General features: G+C 41.3%; 5 protein-coding genes across 12 annotated transcripts; 2 read left to right on the top strand and 3 right to left on the bottom strand.

The window, feature by feature from the left end:
• Positions 1 to 1,007: 1,007 nt before the first annotated feature.
• On the bottom strand, positions 1,008 to 1,480 carry LOC26514141 (MICOS complex subunit Mic10). The gene has a single exon (XM_014908496.3). It carries the CDS (start codon positions 1,394 to 1,396, stop codon positions 1,103 to 1,105), a length of 294 nt encoding a protein of 97 aa, XP_014763982.2. The 5' UTR covers positions 1,397 to 1,480; the 3' UTR covers positions 1,008 to 1,102.
• Positions 1,481 to 1,611: 131 nt separating this feature from the next.
• LOC6496319 (carboxylesterase 5A) lies at positions 1,612 to 3,762 on the top strand. The gene is made up of 2 exons (XM_001960655.4): positions 1,612 to 2,160; positions 2,253 to 3,762. Exons 1-2 carry the CDS (start codon positions 1,749 to 1,751, stop codon positions 3,653 to 3,655), a joined length of 1,815 nt encoding a protein of 604 aa, XP_001960691.1. The 5' UTR covers positions 1,612 to 1,748; the 3' UTR covers positions 3,656 to 3,762.
• LOC6494232 (muscle LIM protein Mlp84B) lies at positions 3,761 to 7,103 on the bottom strand. The gene is made up of 9 exons (XM_001960656.4): positions 6,956 to 7,103; positions 6,662 to 6,802; positions 6,415 to 6,574; positions 5,586 to 5,688; positions 5,396 to 5,492; positions 5,233 to 5,329; positions 4,877 to 5,173; positions 4,504 to 4,824; positions 3,761 to 4,449 (listed from the first exon to the last, which is right to left on the bottom strand). Exons 2-9 carry the CDS (start codon positions 6,774 to 6,776, stop codon positions 4,179 to 4,181), a joined length of 1,461 nt encoding a protein of 486 aa, XP_001960692.2. The 5' UTR covers positions 6,777 to 6,802; positions 6,956 to 7,103; the 3' UTR covers positions 3,761 to 4,178.
• Positions 7,104 to 8,589: 1,486 nt separating this feature from the next.
• LOC6494231 (glycerol-3-phosphate acyltransferase 3-like) lies at positions 8,590 to 13,188 on the bottom strand. 7 transcript variants are annotated; one of them, XM_032451296.2, is made up of 7 exons: positions 12,932 to 13,187; positions 12,327 to 12,536; positions 12,023 to 12,265; positions 11,403 to 11,639; positions 9,955 to 10,188; positions 9,213 to 9,469; positions 8,590 to 9,150 (listed from the first exon to the last, which is right to left on the bottom strand). In XM_032451296.2, the coding sequence occupies exons 1-7, from the start codon at positions 13,064 to 13,066 to the stop codon at positions 8,847 to 8,849; spliced, it is 1,620 nt and encodes a 539-aa protein (XP_032307187.1). In that variant the 5' UTR covers positions 13,067 to 13,187; the 3' UTR covers positions 8,590 to 8,846. The 7 variants fall into 7 exon arrangements, 6 of the variants coding, with proteins under 6 accessions (XP_032307187.1, XP_014762677.1, XP_001960694.2 ...); XM_014907191.3 differs by lacking the exon at positions 11,403 to 11,639 and having other exon boundaries at positions 12,932 to 13,186; XM_001960658.4 differs by lacking the exon at positions 9,955 to 10,188 and having other exon boundaries at positions 12,932 to 13,186.
• Positions 13,189 to 13,756: 568 nt separating this feature from the next.
• Positions 13,757 to 16,036, top strand: LOC6496320 (transcriptional coactivator yorkie). Of its 2 annotated transcripts, XM_001960659.4 has the most exons (5): positions 13,757 to 14,825; positions 14,892 to 14,980; positions 15,275 to 15,430; positions 15,734 to 15,786; positions 15,849 to 16,036. In XM_001960659.4, exons 1-5 carry the CDS (start codon positions 14,032 to 14,034, stop codon positions 15,951 to 15,953), a joined length of 1,197 nt encoding a protein of 398 aa, XP_001960695.3. In that variant the 5' UTR covers positions 13,757 to 14,031; the 3' UTR covers positions 15,954 to 16,036. The 2 variants fall into 2 exon arrangements, with proteins under 2 accessions (XP_001960695.3, XP_032307188.1); XM_032451297.2 differs by lacking the exon at positions 15,275 to 15,430.
• The last annotated feature ends 550 nt before the right edge of the window (positions 16,037 to 16,586 follow it).

Consider the following 16,586-nt stretch of genomic DNA (forward strand, 5'->3'; position numbering starts at 1 on the left):
AGCTTTTGTTTTTCCGTTTCGTTACGTTGACGGAATTTGTAAGTATCCGAAAGAGCTCCCAGCCATTTCTCGGCGGCCAAAACGGCGTATGAGAAAGCTGGCTTTCGTTACTAACTTTTAAGATACAAATTTTGATAGCGCCACAATAAATCTGCATCAAAACCGGTTTCAGTGGTGGAATTCCTTGCAAAGTTCGCAAGATTCACATACCATTTGGGATAGTCACTACCATGTCCATATCTTTGCCTGCTTTCTCACGATCCTTGGGGGGAATACCTTAAAAGATTTGTAGTTCGATTTCTAATCAAACTGCATTTAAATCTCGAAACGAATTTTTCGATCGATAATTTTCCATTTTTTGTGGGGCATCCCCTTGGAAATTCAAGGATTCCCCCATATGGCCTCTTCTGATGTCCATATCTTCCACAATTTTCATCCGATCCTTAAAAGGAATACCTTAAAAGATTCGTTGTTTAATTCCCAATAAAACTGCATCAGAATCTCGAAACGAATTTTTCGATCGATATTTTTTCATTTTTTGTGGGGCGTTCCCTTGGTAAATCCAGGATTTCCCCATATGGCCTCTTCCGATGTCCATATCTTCGACAATTTTCATCCGATCCTTGAAAGGAATACCTTAAAAGATTTTTAGTTTGATTCCTAATCAAACTGCATCAAAATCTCAAAACGAATTTTTCGATCGATATTTTTTCATTTTTTGTGGGGCGTCCCCTTCGAAAATCGAGGATTCCCCCATATGGCTCCTTCTGATGTCCATATCTTCGACAAATTTCATCCGATCCTTGAAAAGAATACCTTAAAAGATTCGTAGTTAGATTCCTGGTCAAACTGCATCAAAATCTCAAAACGAATTTTTCGATTGATATTTTTGAAAATTTTCCTGATGTTGCCCTTTTGTAAAATCTTGGATTCCCGTCTATGATCCTCAAGGATGACTAGACCCGCCCCAATTTACAATAGATCCTCAAAAGAAATACCTTAAAAAATAACTTATATATCACCATGTTCAAATGAGGTACTTTAATAAAATAAATTCAATGAAGTGTTGCATCTAAAACGAAATAGCTGGACTAGTTCAGGACTAGCGAGTTTGTGCATCGTAAGCTCTCCAACGGGCATTGCAACAGTCGTAGGCCACTCCCATGCCGACTCCCAGTCCGAGCCAAAGCGGGTATGTTTGGGGACGTGTGAAGAAGAGAGTGACTACGCCGCCGATTAGGAGACCACTTCCCCCTTTGAGGCAAAAGTCCGTGATGCACTTGTCCTGGATAATGCTCTCCGGTGATCGCACTATAGGCTCCTGTACTTTCTTTTTGTCGGGTTTGGGTGGCTCCTTCTTTGGGTTCTTTTCCGGTTTCTCCGGTTCTTTGGCCATTACGATATATTAATACGATTTTGAGCAATTTTTTAAATGTGTAACTACAAATGTGTACCTTGACATTTAAGAGAAATAATTGTAGATTTTTGGGGCATTCCGATTTTTGGGGGTGACATTTTTTGGGGCAATATGGGGTTAACAGCATTCCGATGGCTGACGTAGTCGCGAGAAATAAAAACATTACCCCACCGAAATGGAGATGGATGGACTGCCATAGTTACAAAATCCTAGCAACAATATTTTTGTGTATTTTTGCCATGGTAACCGGAAACCTCGCGTGCCTTGAAAGATTGCGAACAGTGTCGCCTAAGTTCAAAACACGGAAAGATGTGAAGGAATCGGACGAATCATGAAGTGCAAAAGGAACTTCCTAGCTGGTTTAGCTTTGTTTTATCACATAGTCACTAACTATAGTTTTAAATACGCGCAATGTGTCGACGCACCCTTTATCCATATCCCCGGGAATGGTGTTATATCCGGGACATATTTGAAAATGTTTCGAACGCAAAATGTTAAAGCTTATCTGGGCATTCGTTACGCACATGCCAGAAGATTTTCACCTCCGGATATCGAACTAACACCATGGAAGGGGATATTCAACGCAACCTCATTCGCTCCGGACTGTTGGCAAAATCCAATGCCTTCCATGGCCAAAGAGACCGAACAAATCCGTAAAATAATTGCTTCCGAAACAAATTCCGATGATGGTGGTAGAAAATACGAGGAAAACTGCTTGTATTTAAATGTTTTTGTACCTGATGGTGAGTAGACAATTATTTTCAAACCTTTAGATACGAAAATGCAATAAAGAAGTAAAACTCAAAGATTCATAAACCACTTTCTTTTCTTTCAGGCCTGCCTGAAGCGAATGGATATGCTGTGGTTGTGTGGATCCATTCCGGGGACTTCTCCACTGGTAGTCCCGCGGACGTGCAACCCTTCCAGCTGGTTTTTAAGCAGAAAGTGATTGTCGTTACCTTTTCGTATCGTCTCAATATATTCGGGTTCTTTACAACCGACGATGGTGAGGCCCAGGGAAACTACGGCCTAATGGATCAATCCGCCGCCCTATATTATGTAAAGAAAAATATCAATTATTTTGGCGGGGATGCGAATCGAATTACCCTTATGGGGCACGATGCCGGAGCGATTAGCGTGGCCCTCCACATGACGTCGGGCGAGTGGTCGAAGGGTGGCTTCCACAAGGCTATTATTATGTCCGGCAATCCCCTGACCACCGTTAAAATGCCGTACGAATACGAGGGCTCCCTGGATCAGGTTTCGAGCACCTTCGGTTGCCCCCGGAGACCAACTTCGCTGTTCATGCAATGCCTGAAGCGAGTGGATGGGAAGCGACTCTCGGAGAACCTGCCGTCGGTCAGCTGGGGACCTGTTGTCGACTTCGGGCTGAGCAACTCCTCCTATCCGTTCATCGAAAACCAGCCAGAGACCCTCTTCAAGAGGGGAAGCTTTCACAAGGTGCCTGTGATCATTGGAGTGACCGACATGGAGGAAGTGCTGACTCTCTTCAAAGACAATCTAGACACGGAACTTACCTCGTCCGATCTGGAGGAGTTCTTCGGTGATATCGCGGTCACAGATATGCACAAACTAGTCCGGAACAGCGAATGGTGTTCCAACTACGAACTCATTTCGGACGCCATCAATTTCATGTACACCAACGACTCGGATACGGACGTAAAGAAGGCGAACAAGCACATCATGAGTGCCCACACCGAGAAGTTCTACATCACTCCCATGCAGATGTTCACCGACATGATCAGCAAGGATAATACGGTGTACAGTTACCTGTTCAAGATGCGTCCAACGTCCACGTTCCAAGATCTTCCCAGCTGGGTGAGTGTGCCCAAGTATTTCGACCAGGTCTTCGTCTGGGGCAATCCCTACATGACGAACGCCGTCGACTGGAAGTCGACCGACAAGAAGATTTCGGATATAATCATGACACTGTGGGCGAACTTTGCAAAAACATCGAATCCCACAAAGGCGAATGTTTACGTCAAGTGGAACCCCATGTCCCCGAATAATAACTCCGTACTCTTAATAGACGAGAGCTTCAACACGGACAACTTGCTGAACAATCCACGGGTTAACTTCTGGAAGTCGTTGTATCCGAAGATTCTCTACTTCTCCGCCGATTGTTGCAACTCCACCAACTCCGGCGGCTCGCTGACGATGATCATGAAGTCCATTCCAATATTATGTACTCTTTCCATAATCGTTAACATATTTTAAACAATCACAACAATCCCTGCAAATATACCGCTTAGATCCTCTGTCAATAATCTGTCCTACCGTTAAATATATATAAATAAATAGAAACAAGAGAACCAAGTTGAATGGTCTTTCCAATATTTCGTTTATTGATCGTTTGGTTCGAAACATACACACAGAGTTTTCGTCGCCATATATATCCTTAAATAATAGTTCGAATGGGTTGTGGGTTGATGGGTTCGTTTTCGCCATTCAGAGCAATAGTTTCAGTCGCAGCTTAGAATGCTATTTCGATTCTTACTTTCGAAAATACATACAACTATCATACTAGTCACCACCAACTGCATTTCCAATATAATCTTTTTCAATCGAATCTTGTCTTTGGAGCTTGAATTTGGATTTGAATTTCCGGGAGAAGTGCAATACCACCCTTCATCGTAAGCCTCAAAAATGTGGGCACTTAAGGACTGACGAAACCCAATTAACAACTTGGAGCTTTTGGAAACCGGGATCAGTCCTTGAGCACGCTTTTTTGGTCGCAGAATTAAGCCATTGTCAGGGTGCCAGCTCCGATGCCGTAGCCCACACCCTTGGGTCCGTAGAATTTGCCGTAGCAGGATCTGCAGTATATGTTGCCATCGGGTCCGTCGTTCAGGTTGGTCGAGTCCAGGTACTTGCGGCACTCCGAGCAGTAGAAGCACAGCTTGTGCCAGACGTGACTCTTGCTCTTCATCTGCTCGGCGGCGTAGACCATGAAGCCACATCTAGGACATCCGTTCTCCGACTTGGGGCCGTTCCGATCGATAGCTCCCCAGCTGGAAGTCTCATTTTTAAACCAAACTCAAGACTATCTCAAGAGATCCACTCACCAGTTCGGAGTATACTCGTAACTAGTGGACACCAATGTTGGGGTGTGTCCATATCCGACTCCTTTTGGTCCGTAAGCCTTGGCGTAGCAGAGCTTGCAGTAGATATTGTCATCCGGACCGTCGCAGGCCAGGACAGAGTCCAGAGGTCGGTGGCACCTGGCGCAATTGAAGCACTTCCTGTGCCACATTTTTCCCTTGGAGAGCTGCAGTTCGGCAGCAAAGACTGCACCGCCGCATCGCGGACATCCCTCTCCATCCGGAGCCTTGATCGACGTGGTATCCGGGCAGACAAACGGCCGCTGGGACGCTATGTCCTCCAACCTGTAACGCAATGTTTAGTTGACTATCCGGTCCCTGAAATTGAACTACCTACGATACGCCATCGGTTTGCAGGAAACTGGATCCGCAGGCGAAGCCGTAACCGTGAGGTCCCCACTTCTTGCCGTAGCACGTTTTGCAGTGGACCTCATTGTCCGGGCCGTCGCACGCGATGATGGAGTCGAGAGTCTTGGTACAGTCCCGGCACTTGAAGCACTTTCGGTGCCAGGGCCTGCCCTTGGAGAGGACCTGTTCCGCGGCGAAAACCACGCCACCACAACGCGGACATCCCTCGCCCAGAGGGGCCTGGATTTGCTCCACATTTATGGCGGCTGTTTTTGGCGCCATTTCACTAGAAGGGTTAAGATTTCTTATATCTTAAAGATCTTATGTGAAGCTCTACGGCACTACCTTTGCCATTCGGAGTCCTTGATGTCGGACATCAGCCCCAAGGACGAAATACCAATGTGCCCATAGCCCCTGGCGCCAAACTTTTGCGCATAACAACCTGTATTATGTAGTTATTGCTCTTAAAATATTAATAATAATATAATAGTAGGACTAAAGAGAATACCTCTACAATATATGTCCTTATCGGGACCATCACAGTGAAGAGTTGAGTCGAGAGTCTTGTTACATTGTATGCACTTGAAGCACCTCCGATGATACCCCTAATTTAGAAAATAATTAATAGAAAGTGTGCCCCCCAGAATATGAAAAGATCTGTCGCGATTTCTTGGCTACTACCGGGCTCTGGCTCTCACCTTTCCTCTGGCCAGCATCTGTTCGGCGGCATAAACATAGATACCACACCGCGGACAGCCTTTCCCATCAGGTGCCTTGGGTGGAATTTTTGGCTGAACAAATCTGAAAAAGATTCAGATGCTTCCCTCAATTATAGTTCTTTAAACGGACATTCATTTCACGGGGGGATCATTACCCGCAACGAATGCCGCCGCCGCCACATCCACTATTTCCTCTATTCGTCTTAGTCACCAAAAAAACGAAAACGAAGAGGAATACGGAAAGGTCAGTCCGACTACGGCGGACTACGATTTACGGGGGAATACACATTTCAATGAGGGGTTGTCCATATAGACACACACAGCTACAGCGACATCGACGGAGACAGACAGAGAAAACAAATAGTATCTTTAAATAGATCGTGAATAATCTTAAAAATAAATTCTTTTATTGTACCCACAATATATTTTATCAGTTTACAGTAAACACAATACAACAATTTATTTATACCGTAGAGCCATATAGGACTATATATATATTATATGTATAAGTGGAATATTTCCAGTGGGGAAATGAATACCCCCGGGGTGGTAGATACAAATACAAGATACAGATACAATCTGTATCAGCCCCAAATACAAATAAGGAAAATCCGACAAGTGGGTGCGACAAGTGAGGAGAACAGAATCCCCACTGCAGTGGGGAGTTGGATACGTTGGATGCACCCACATTGAAATGCAATGAAACATTAAACAAATACAGATTCTAATAGAATTCAAAACTACACATTTAATTCAAGGAATTTTACACTTTTCATACAAAAACATATACTTTTAATTTAGTCCTTACTCTCTGTTTAAGTGGGCGCCAGTGTCCATGGACAGGCAGCCGGCACCACCACCGAAACCGTATCCCTTAGGACCGTATTTGCGTCCGTGGCAGTTTTTGCAGAAAAGCTCCTTCTCGTGCTCCGTGCAGTTTGTCGAGTCCAGGGCCTTGTTGCACATGCCTGTAAAAGGGGAAAATTTATTTAATTTTTTATCCAAATTTAGGGAGAGAGATAAGTGAAAAGAAATCTGATTTCCGGGATACTTACTGCACTTGAAGCAGGTCTTGTGGAATTTGTAGCCTCCGGCAACGCGCTCCTCGGCAGCGTAGACCGACTTTCCGCACGCGGGGCACTTGGGGGTTTCCACGGGAACAAAAGGCATTTTGGTGTGTGTGTGTGTGCGTGTGTCTACGGGTGGGTGTAAAAAAAAAAAACCAAAAATTAAACTCTAATTAGTCCAATTGCAGCTGGTATGAGGTGGTGGGTGGTTGGTTGGTTGGTGGTTCAGTGGTCAGTAATTTCGCGCGAAATTCGGGGATAATGTATATAATGGATATATACCTTCGGAGGTACTCTTGTGAAGTAGTTCCTATTCGTCGGAAATGCCGCGGACTAGACTGGAAAGATTCTGCACACAGGTAGTCTATATTTGGGGATGCACACGGCACAACTAAGAAAATACAGTTTGCGTAATAAAAACAGCACTTTCTGAATATATCATTATTTATCATGCAATACACACAGCTGGCTGTGTGTGTGGGGTGACTTGGTTGTACTCTCTCTTGGTCTATATCCGCGGCGATGTCTCATTCCTGTTGGTAACCCGGCTGGTAACAGCTCAGTTACTTGAATTTTTCCTTTATCCCCCAAAATGTCCGGTCCGGTGTCCGGGGCGCACTTTGATTTTCGAAAAAATACCGGTTTTTTTACACTCACTGCACTATAGAGTGGGCGTTTCTTAGCTTTTATGTTTTCTTTTTTTTTCATTTTTTGTTTAGAAAAATCAGGGGGATATATAAAGTTTTAGGGGGTTGGCTTACATTGCCCAGGTATATAAGTATACATATATGTAATTACATATAGTATATGAAGCCGATTTTACGCAACAATTAATTTATTAGCTTTCGGCACGCACACCATCGCCGCCGTAAATGTAAATATATATATAGGTATATAGGTTTATAGTCTAAAAATATATGAACACACCATACACGATATATATCAAAGTACATTCATGGCCTTATTTTAGTCTTAGGAATACAAAAATAACTCATAACTGGCCAACCCAGATCCATAAATAAATGAGTTGCGCATACATTTATTCATAGGAACCCCCAATCATGATGATGATGATGATGATGATGGGGATGGGGATGCTGTGTACATGCAATCTCCGATCTTCAGATCGGTCAGATTGCCATTTGAATAAACATTCAGAAATGCTCCAGTTTATAAAAAAACATCACGGCATCTGTGAGTGTGTGTTTGGAAATCGGGGATCGAATAGCAATAGCCACAAGTGTTTTCATTCGGATGAATCCATATGCATATGGATATGAATTATATTTTTCATCATCAAGCATCAGACATCAGATGCGATGCCCATGTATAAACATATCTAATAATAAACCAGTATCTAGGTATTTGTTAATTGTAAATCGCTCACTTGCGATTGGCAATGAGCCTAACAGATTTATGAAGGCCAGACCTATTGACTCGTGATTTTTAACAATATGGATTGCCCGCACATTTCCAACATTATATATATATATATCTATATATTTGTATATATATGATAGATGCTTGGATACCATTATTATCGGTAATAGCGGTTCTTCAACGCCCATTTGCTGGTTTGGCGACAGTTCAGGGTTAGGCTGCAGACATGCCGGGAATTATCCACTGCCAACAAATGCCTTTTGAAAACACGGAAGCCTTTTTTAATTACCACTATAGTTTGGCAATTAATCTCAAATAAATACTGTAGGCGACACTGAATCATTCGTATTAATACACTCTACCATGGAATCAGTAATTGGCAATAGAATTTCTCTTCACCAACTTGGCCTTTTGCTTTTGGGTCTTTACAAATTTTGAAACAAGGTCGCTGACCTGGCCGTCTTTTGTTTTGTAACTAATGCCTCACCTTCAACTTCTTCGCGATAGCCTCTATTTTTGCATAACAAAACTCATCATTTACAACTCATTTGCAGATGCTGGGCATTCCAGCGCCATTTATCAGTTTATCAGATATCTTTTATTGTGTGTTATTATTTAAATAGTTAAATTATTTTAATTACATTTGACTTCATCATTTATTAAACCATCCAATATTTAATCGTAATTTATACAAATTACAGTCGCTGCAATACAAATTATAAAAAAAATCATGTATATCGCTTACAGTCACTGTAGTGTTTTGTTGCTTGTTTTTTTGTTTTTTGTTTTTAAATTATGTGGAATCCGACTTTAATCGATTTGCAAACTCAACTTGCTGAATCTCCTTCCACTCTTTTTTTGGTTTCATTCGCTTCAACTGTCCGTCCCAGACTAGATCAATTAAGCCTCCCTGCTTGGCAATCACACTCTTCACGCGATTCGCAAAGTCTATCGCGGACTCGCCCTCCTGTCGGTACATTGGCGGCAGATACCACACATCGCACACGATGGCCCACGAGGTCATCATCATGTACAGATACTGCATCATCGAGTACTTGGCACTGTTCCAGAACGCATCACCGAATCTCGGATCATACCTGGGGAGCATCATGTTTTAGATACAAGATACAGATAAGATATACTCGGTTTCCAGACTCACTTGATGGCAACCGGATAGATGACGCCACCCACTTCGAAGCTGCCCTTTTTGAACTGCATTACGGATGTGTTGTTGATGCAGGTTCCCTCCGGGAAGATGAGAATCGGTGGATTGTTGGGATCCGAAACGTGCTGCTTCAGCCTTTCGGCAACCAAATGGCGATCCTTGGCCTCGCCTCGTTCGAACCAAATGTGCGGCGAAGCTCGGGCCAGAGCTCTCTGGAGAACGCCCAAGAAGCCACCATGTCGCTGGCCAATCTACAAAGTGACGCGGATCCACGTTAGCTTACTTCGAAAAGGCTTTTTGCAACACCAAACATAGAAAGCACATTTAAAAATAAGCAGACATGCAAATCAAAAAACCATCACCAAAAGGAAAGTATAATTGGGGTTAGTACCTGCATGTGCATATAGGGGGAAAGCCAATGTTCTAATAATGAGAGATTAAGTGTTTAAGTAGGGTTTCTACTCTGCCATTTACCCAGGCAGAAATGGCATTCAATTATAGATTTAAGAATTAAAAATATTGGTACCAAAAGTACGAAGAATAAGAACTTAAACAGTGACTAGAAATCTAGGAGCACTAGGTTCTTCTGTATAAATTACTTGATTACAATTTAGGTGTTCTAGTTCCAACTACTATGGAAACTAAAGAAACAAATTCAAGAAAGAAAAAAAACAATCAAAATAATCTATAAGTGTTTAGTATCTTGAATGTGTCTTTAAAAAAAAAGATGCCTTACCAGAGAGTAAGTGGAATCGCACATCAAAACCAGCACATCGATTGGGCTGGTATGATTGGCAACACAAATACCGGATGACGGGCGATTCTCCTCATTGTGGTAAGTTATTACCGCCGATATCGCGCTGGATAAGACGCCGAAGCACATGCTAAGCACCTTATTGACCACTTGCCGCTTATAGGGCCCATCCTTCAGATAGCCCACGGCTGCCGTGCAGACCGTTAACCATACTACCTAAGATGGCACAAAATGAAAATGGGAACATTGAGGGAATTCAGTTTATAATGAGCTTGAACGTCTGGTGCAGATACTTGATTGGGTTTTGGATTTTTGGGGGTTGGATTGATTGGGGGTCACTGAAAATCGTTTGAAAAGGATTTTATTGCTGGTGTTAACTTTACAATTGGCTTGTTGACTCACATTTTAGAATGTTCTTAATGTGTGTGCGTCAAGTCAGTCAATTATAGCCCGACCTATGTGCATTCATTGATTATTCTGTAAATAGAGTGACGTGAATATTCTGATATCTTAACCCTTTTTTGTTCTTAGATTGCGCAATACGTCAATTTGTGATCACGCGTTATCGTTCAATTGGAATCTAAAGGTCAGCATTTAATTCTCTCGAACTGGAAATTGATTGGGGGCATATATGGATTGCCGAGCCCTCCCCACATTGCCCCATAAAACCGCTGAAAATAATCGCCGGCGCAACTCATAAGAAAAATAATCCAAAGAAAACCATAAACGCAATAAAGCAAAATAATAAATAATTGGTAATCCAATGCTTACCTTTCCGGACTACACTTTAGCATACTGATACTGCAAGCGAAGTAATCAAACAATTAGCGAAAAACGCAACAATTTTAAAGACACACAATTAGGTGGGGACGGAGACAAAAGCAATTTCTACTTAGACTAATAGAACATTTAAAATTGCACCCGTTGTTTAATGTTTAAATTCATGCATACACTGTCAGCATTTCTGATGATTTCTGAACCCAATTATCGGATAAGTTATCAAGTTGTTATAAAAACAAAATTTATGCCAACAAGGCTGGCCGAAAGCTATCGATGCCAGTAGGTATGTTAATATACATATGTCGGGTCTAAACTCCATGTCCAAAAAGATAATGGCTATCGGCCATGGCAAGCGAACACTGTAAACCGTGTGATAACGAGAATCGGAAGAAAACAAATAGAACCTTTGAGTAATATATCTTCAGTTACTGGGCTGTCGGCCAATAAACAATTGTATTTATGGCTGACTATTGTATATGGATATTCCGAAGAAGAAATATAAGTGCAATGATTGTAATTAACCTTTAGTAGTTAGTACTTCAACAATAAAACAAACACTCAAGGATGCGCAGTGGGTACATGCATGAATTTTTAAATTTTATATGAAACCATTTTGAAATGAAGAAATTAAGATAAAACATCTTTCTCACCAAAGAATAGGTACAATCTGTCGACAATATCGCCACATCCAAGGGAGAGGTATGGTTTGCTACACAGAACCCAGAAACTGTGGGCTTATACTGCTTATTGTGGAACTTTATAAGGGATGACAAAGAACTTGCTATAAGGCGGAACGTGATTTTGAACGACAAGCTCGCTAAAGAATTCCGTAAATATCGGAAAGGTATTAAAGCCACAATAAAGTTAGCAAATACTGTAAATAAAACCTAGGAATCAAATAGTATTATATTAAAAAAAATATTAAATAAATAACAAGTAACATAAACTGGCTTAAAAAACGCGCACGAAGGATACCGAAACGTGTTTACTTCTACAAATTAAGTAATACACAAAACCGAATAGAAAAAAGCTAATAGTTAACAAGTAACATAAAACGATCCAACTGCAATTAGCGAAAGCAAAACATTACGCTGCGTTGCACGATCCAAATCTTTTTCGCTTTTGTTTCTCCACCTTACTATTCTTCACATTTTTGATTTTGATTTAAAATCCGACTTGTCAGTTCAGTCCCCCCCACATCGAACAGTTGAAAGTTTTCCGCAGTCGAGTCTTGGTGTAAAAAGCCATTGAATCAAACAATTACACTTACACCAACGAAGCAAACCAATACTCGGAGCGGCATCAAAAATACATATCGTATAAAGAAGCCGACCATCCATATTAGAGTTATTTTCCAGGAAATGAATTCGTAATGTCTGTTGGTGCGTGTCAGCATATTCCAGTTCTTCAACTCCTCCGCCTCGAAACGGGATGTTACATCGTCTTCGATAATGGCCTCTACGCCCGACTTCACATAGTCCAAACACTTTTCAAAATCAAAGTTTATTTCATCCTGGATAGCAGAAGGTGACACTGATTAGATTAGAGTTTATACGACATAAGTACGGGCGTACCTTTTTAGAGGAAACTGGTTTCTCTGGCGCCGGTTCCTGAGCTTGGGGAAGAAGGACTGCATCTCTGGTAATCAATGGAGCAACTCCATTTGTAGCCTCTTTGGAGTCCGCATCGTCAACTAGTTGCACTCCCTGTTTGTCGTCAGTCTTTGGATTGCGGGAAAATGTCTGGTTTTCTTTGGATGCTGTCTCTATACTGACACGGCCGTACTAGAAATGGAAATACATTTAGTTACATTCAACTTGTCGCCGGATTATCTACTGATAAGAGTATTATATGTCTAATCAAGTGAGGTAACGATTGGCAGTACATTCCTTTCTCCACATGGCAGTTTAAGAGGTATTCAAGGATTTTCCCAACCATAAACTATAGGGTTCCATAAGAATTTAAAAAAAATCACCTAGAGAACCCTTTTATGTGGGTGCCTCTGAAGGTTGTGTACATGCGTAAGGTAGACATATCAGTTTTACGCTGACTATATTTATGGACTTTGGAGTGTGACACAATTGGAATTGCCTTGGCTTTACGGAGAAGGAAATCATACACAAATCACATCATTAACTCACTTTCCTCGAAATAAAAGGACTATCGGTTCGCCATTTACCTCAAATATCCTTAGGAGAAGGTTCACATAGGCCTTCCGCACTCCGATGGATTTGTTGATTGCGGAAATGAAAACCAAAAATGACAGAAACCCCCCGAGGGGAATCCAGAATATGCTGAGTAGCGCGCTGATCATTTTACATTTGATTCATGAGACATTAATTATTGTGGAGTAAAATGCGTCTGAATTTGGTTTATTGTGAACTTGTGTTCTTTAGGGTTGTTGATACTATATCAAACCATCAATATATCGATATTCTTTGTTAAACTGATATATTTATATCGATATTGAATTTGACAAAATATCAAAAGACGGTATTTGTTTTGATATATTTCTTGAAGATGGATTTTTAATTTGGGCTGCAAAATATAAATAGTCGAGACCAGACTACCAAACAAACTCAATTTTCAAACTTTATACAAATAACGCCGACGATATATCGATATCATTTAAAGATCGGTATTATAAATTTTCACGTTCCTATTTCATTTATTCCTTCACAACTTTTCTTTAGTTTAAAAAATTTTGTATTGTTGTTTATTATCGAAAAGATCGATATATTCACAATAAAACATTAAATAAATATAATATAAGGGGAAGTCATTTTTATTTGTTAATAAGGCTCTTGATTTGAATAGCTTAAAAAAAGTTACTTAATGACCTAAATAATTTTAAATTTAGGATTTATTTAAATAAAGGACGTTAATTTTATAATAGTAATATTCGTTTTAAGATTAATAATGTTTCTTTTAAAAAGAAACTATTTTGTTAGGTATGCTTAACAAAGAAAACGGATAGGTGTATACAGCACATTCCAACGCAACAGGTCGATAAATAGGGAATGGAGAATTTTATCGAAAGTGTGGACAAAGCGTGCTGGATGGTGTTCCTCAAGAGTGTTTGTTTTATGTTGGCAGTTCCGTTGAATTATTATTATTACTATTATTTATTGCAACGAAGTTTAATTTTAACACCTTTATGTTATAGTTTCGTTTAAGAATATGGAGTGATATGTATATGGCCGGACATATATATACACTACATGCTTGATAAGATAATTTTATGTAGTAACTTTTTGTATACAATAAGTGCCTTTTTATATGTTAACGACCATGTCTTCAAGCAATACAAACAGCCTGATTGAGAAGGAGATCGCCGATGAGGACATGTTGCCGCCGATTAAGTCGCCCAACAACCTGGTTGTGCGCGTTAACCAGGACACGGACGACAATTTGCGGCTCCTGTTCGACAGCGTGTTGAATCCGGGTGACGCCAAGCGTCCCCTGCAGCTCCCCTTCCGCATGCGGAAGTTGCCCAATTCATTTTTCACGCCCCCAGCCCCGTCGCACTCGCGGGCCAACAGCGCCGACTCCACCTATGACGCTGGCTCCCAATCGAACATCAGCAGTCTCAACAGCATCAGCAGCCTCGCCAACACGGCCCAGCCCGTGGACGGGCAGCCGGCCATATCCACCATCCCACAGATCCAGCCGTCGCCGCAGCAGAGAAACTTGGCGATACATCACTTCCGCGCCCGCAGCAGCCCCGCCTCGCTGCAGCAAAACTACAATGTCCGTCAACGTAGCGATCCGACCAATCCAACCAACCAGCCACCCACTGCTGGGCCCACTTTCCCAGAGAATAGTGCTGCCGAGTTCCCAAGCGGTGGGGCTGGTGCTGGTGCCGGCGGGGCCGGAGCTGGAGCTCCGGCAAGTAGCATTGAGCTGGACGGCATGTCCATGGTCCAGGACATGCCGATGACCACGCAGACAGTGCACAAGAAGCAGCGCTCCTATGACGTGGTAAGCCCCATACAGTTGCAGTTGCTACGGGGTGCCTTGCCGCCAGGCTGGGAGCAGGCCAAGACCAACGACGGTCAGATCTATTACTTGAAGTGAGTACAGAACAAAATAAACTATGAAATGTGTAAATTATATTAAATATTTGTTTTAATTTCCAGCCACACTACAAAAACGACGCAGTGGGAGGATCCAAGAATTCAATTTCGCCAACAGCAGAACCTAATGGCCGAGCGAATAAAGCAGAATGGTGGGTTTATAATTTAGTTGAAATGAAATGAAATTATCAAAAATAGAATTTAAAGAGGTTTTGGAACATGAAAATGAATATAGGTTCGAGGCGTTTTGAAAGTTTGAAGACAAAGGCATAAATTGGTTGAGCCAAATAAAGTTAGGAAGAATCCCAAGGAGTGGGAATGGCCCGTTTAACTCTGATAGTGTGTTGTTTTTTTTTCAAAATCTCCTTATTTTTTATTCCTCAATACATTTGTCTTTTAATTTTTTATTTATTTTGGTTTGTAATTCATCGCTTTTGTTTGAATAGATGTTTTGCAAACAACAAAACAAACTACCACATCGGCCATTGCTAACAACTTGGGTCCACTGCCGGATGGTTGGGAGCAGGCAGTTACCGAGACCGGAGACATTTACTTTATAAATCACATTGATCGAACGACTTCATGGAATGATCCCAGAATGCGTAAGTCTCGTTCCCACACACACCAACTAGCGTAAGCAGTTAGACAAGACAAGTGACTTGTTGGCCCTCGGGCTCTATGTCTATAGAGATATTGCTAGATAACGCTCGAAATACGCATACACCTACCAACACCTACTATATCTATATGTTTATATCCACAAATTGTTAAGAGGGCGGGTGGGGGTAGAGAATCACGTTATTCCCAAGTCTATATACTGCGGATCTTAAGATAGACGGCTAAACAAACTCTATTCTGTCGCCTACATTTATTAATATTACCCATTACCATATATTTCTTTGCAGAATCTGGCCTAAGCGTGCTTGACTGTCCAGATAACTTAGTGTCTTCCCTTCAGGTGGGTGCTTCATGACCAATATTCTTAATTGGAGTATGTAATTAACCTTTTTCTCCTTTCAGATTGAAGATAACATTTGCAGTAATATGTTCAACGACGCACAGACCATTGTAAATCCGCCGTCTTCCCACAAACCTGACGATTTGGAATGGTATAAAATCAATTAATTGAAATGTATACATCTGTATTAGACCTAAAAGTTTTATATTTTGTATTATTCTAAATTAAATATTTTTCAAATTTTATAGTATTTCTTTATGTACAACTCATTGAAGTTTGTTGTGTGTGTTCATTTAAAAAAAAAAAAACAAATACGTTTCTGTGGCTTTAATTCATTTTGGCACTTTGCCGTCATCAAAATTTCTATAATTAATATAATGATTACGACTTAAATACACAAAAAAATGCTAATAAAAAGAGATAAACCTCCAGGTTAATCAATTCAAACCAATGGCCTTCTGATTTTCAAAATCTCCGAAGAGAGAGTTGCGGAGAAACCATCTGTAGGTGTGGTCAGCGGCGATGACTCATCTAAAAATAACGCATCACCTCTCGACATTTTTTGAGAAGTGCAAGTTAAGCGGAAACTGATTTCCACTGCAAACAAATGGGAGGCTTGTATTACGACGCCACTAGGTGCTAGGTACCGCCATGAGGCGTTTCTCCGAAGAAGTACTTGGCAAAAAACTAATTATTCTAGTCTAGTTATGCATAAGTAGCATCAGGTCCATGAATCACTTTCAAAAACGTTCTAAACTTTCTGTTTAAATCATCTGATGACTCACTTCCTCACAGTTTGT

This window comes from Drosophila ananassae, chromosome 3L (assembly GCF_017639315.1).
Source record: "Drosophila ananassae strain 14024-0371.13 chromosome 3L, ASM1763931v2, whole genome shotgun sequence".
NCBI lineage: Eukaryota > Metazoa > Arthropoda > Insecta > Diptera > Drosophilidae > Drosophila > Drosophila ananassae.